We start from the raw sequence: 2,417 nt of genomic DNA, 5'->3' as shown, positions 1-2,417 counted from the left end.
TATATATATATATACACATATATATATTTATTATTATATATATATATATATATATATATATATTTTTTATATAAATGGATATATATGTATATGTGTACACATATACATATAAATATACCAATATACCAATATATATATATATATATATGTATATATATAAATATATATAAATGGATATATTGGTATATGTGTACACATATACTTATAAATATACCAATATATATATATATATGTGGGTGTGTGTACTTATATATATATATATGTGTGTGTGTGTGTGTGCGTGTGTGTCTGTGTGTGTGTGGATGATAAATGTGTATTATAATAAAATATATATATATGTGTGTGTATGTGGATGATAAATGTGTATAATAACTCGGCATCTAAAACTCCAAAACCCTACCTGCATCAGACACACAATCCCGTCGAACGTGCGGTACTGGTGCGCCTCCAGATCAATCGCAAACTCTGTGCAGCCATTGAGTGTAATGACCAGATCCTTGAGTCCCTGGGGGGTGTCTACCATCGTCAAAGGGGTCTCCTCTAGGGGTCTATATATCTGCGCTTCTTCCACAACAATCATCTCATCGCTGGGCTCGAACGCTGCCAGCTCGGGCCCATAAGGATGTGGATACCCCATCTCTAACCCCTCTTCGCGAATGTGGTTTGGCCTGAGAGTCTCAGAGGCATCTGTATAAGGCTTCATCGCCTCCTTAGCCTCGCCATCCACCTCCATGGGACCACTCTCCTGTGTGCAACGGGTGTGGTGGTTGGTTAGTAATGTGATACTATGGAACACCTGAATACACCTACATTTCCAAAGAAGAGGTCGATAGCACCCAGTTCAGTGCCTAGATAAAACAACGCATGCCAATACATCCCATATCATGCACAAGTAACAGTAACAGGCACATCCACAAGAAGTGCAACCCAACCCAAAGCAGGTGCCTACCTGAGTGCGCGTGGGTTGTTGCGTGGGCGTGGCTGTGCCTGATGTAATGGCGCTGCCACTGCGACTGGTGGGTTGGCTGGATAGCCCCAACACGCGTGACACGTGGTCTGAGAGTGCTGCGTTCTCTAATGCGCTGTCTGGTTCGCTCGTTGTGGTGCGTTTGGCTGCTGGTTAGTGTAGGGTTTGGGGCGAATGGGGGGGGGGAATTGATTAACTATCACACAAGGGGGGTGGATAGGTCTACCACACCAGAGGGGGTCAATAACTACCACACAAGGGCCTTTAGAGGGTTGGCTGATTCTCATATGATTATATTAGGGGAGTGAATACCTCTACCACACCATAGGGGATCAATAACTACCAAACAAGGGCTTTTAGGATGGATGGTTGATTCTCATACGATTATGGTAGAGGGTAGTGAATACCTCCACCACACAAAAGGGGGTCAATGATGACGAATGGTATCCTGACTTCGGCCTTGGTTTTGTAAGATTCGGTCGCTCAGACCCACTGGAGAGAGTGGCTCTATAGGTGTACAGGTACCCCTCAGGGGCCTCTACGGTAATCGCGAGAAGCAACGGATTTGCATTGGGCAAGTGGGGTGGTTGCAGAAGGATGCTGTACCACACACACGTGGGTGCGAGAATACATGCGTGGGGTTCCGGAATGGATAGCTGCCCTTGCCCTTGTCTGCAATGTGTCAGCACTGAACCACCAGACAACACACTGTGGGTAGGTGTCACAGAGACTGTGAAGCAGCCACACTCGCACTCCATTGCATTGATCGCACAGTCTCCAGACGAGTACGCCCCAGCCACTACGTCTAATTACATTCAATATCCAGCCTCTAGGTATCATTGCATTCAAAAGCCAGCCACTACGTATAACTGCATTCAATATCTCTATGCAGCCAACACCAAATAAACACAGGGCCGCACACACACCTTCATTCCGGAAGTCCTCGTAGACCTTAGCGAGTGGCACTATAGCATTGCGCTTCTCCGTGATTTTGGGCACGAATGGAGTTCGGGAATTGTCCACTTTCTCTGAAAAGTGGATTTGGGGCCGAATGATATTCAGGGCGTGCACCATGTGCACCGGTTTCTTCCCGTTTTTATCCCATTTGGTGGTTACCAATTGTGCTTCTTGTTCACTCGCTGTCAGTTCACCGATCTTCGGTTTCATACGCAGCCCCTTGATGTCTCTGTCGATGGTGGTGGCCTAAAAAAGACAGAGCCAGTACGGAACAGTGCAAAGTATTAGTCTTATTGCAATATGAATAGATGATTTTGGGTTCAAGTATTCATTTTGGTTTAGTTCCTAAATTCAATACAAAGTGTAATATATATTTTTGGTTTAGTTCCTAAATTCGATACAACGTGTAATATATATTTTACATAAATATATATTTATTCTATATTTATTTATATATAAATATATATATTTATATATTTATATAAATATATAT

General features: G+C 43.2%; 1 protein-coding gene across 2 annotated transcripts in view; it reads right to left on the bottom strand.

The window, feature by feature from the left end:
- SARC_07445 overlaps nucleotides 1-2,417 on the bottom strand; it is a gene marked incomplete at its 3' end in the record, with an annotated part of 12,866 nt that overhangs the window by 9,435 nt on the left and 1,014 nt on the right. The window contains exons 2-4 of one of the 2 annotated variants that reach the window (XM_014298611.1): nucleotides 1,894-2,170; nucleotides 950-1,116; nucleotides 401-745 (exon numbers count right to left, since the gene is read on the bottom strand). In XM_014298611.1, the coding sequence (XP_014154086.1) occupies nucleotides 401-745; nucleotides 950-1,116; nucleotides 1,894-2,170 (789 nt within the window). The remainder of the gene's footprint in view (nucleotides 1-400; nucleotides 746-949; nucleotides 1,117-1,893; nucleotides 2,171-2,417) is intronic. The other variant, XM_014298610.1, reaches the window with a different exon arrangement.

Source organism: Sphaeroforma arctica, assembly GCF_001186125.1.
Source record: "Sphaeroforma arctica JP610 unplaced genomic scaffold supercont1.591, whole genome shotgun sequence".
Lineage (NCBI taxonomy): Eukaryota > Ichthyosporea > Ichthyophonida > Sphaeroforma > Sphaeroforma arctica.
The sequence above is the reverse complement of the archived record's forward strand: the minus strand, read 5'-3'. Positions and strand labels throughout refer to the sequence as shown.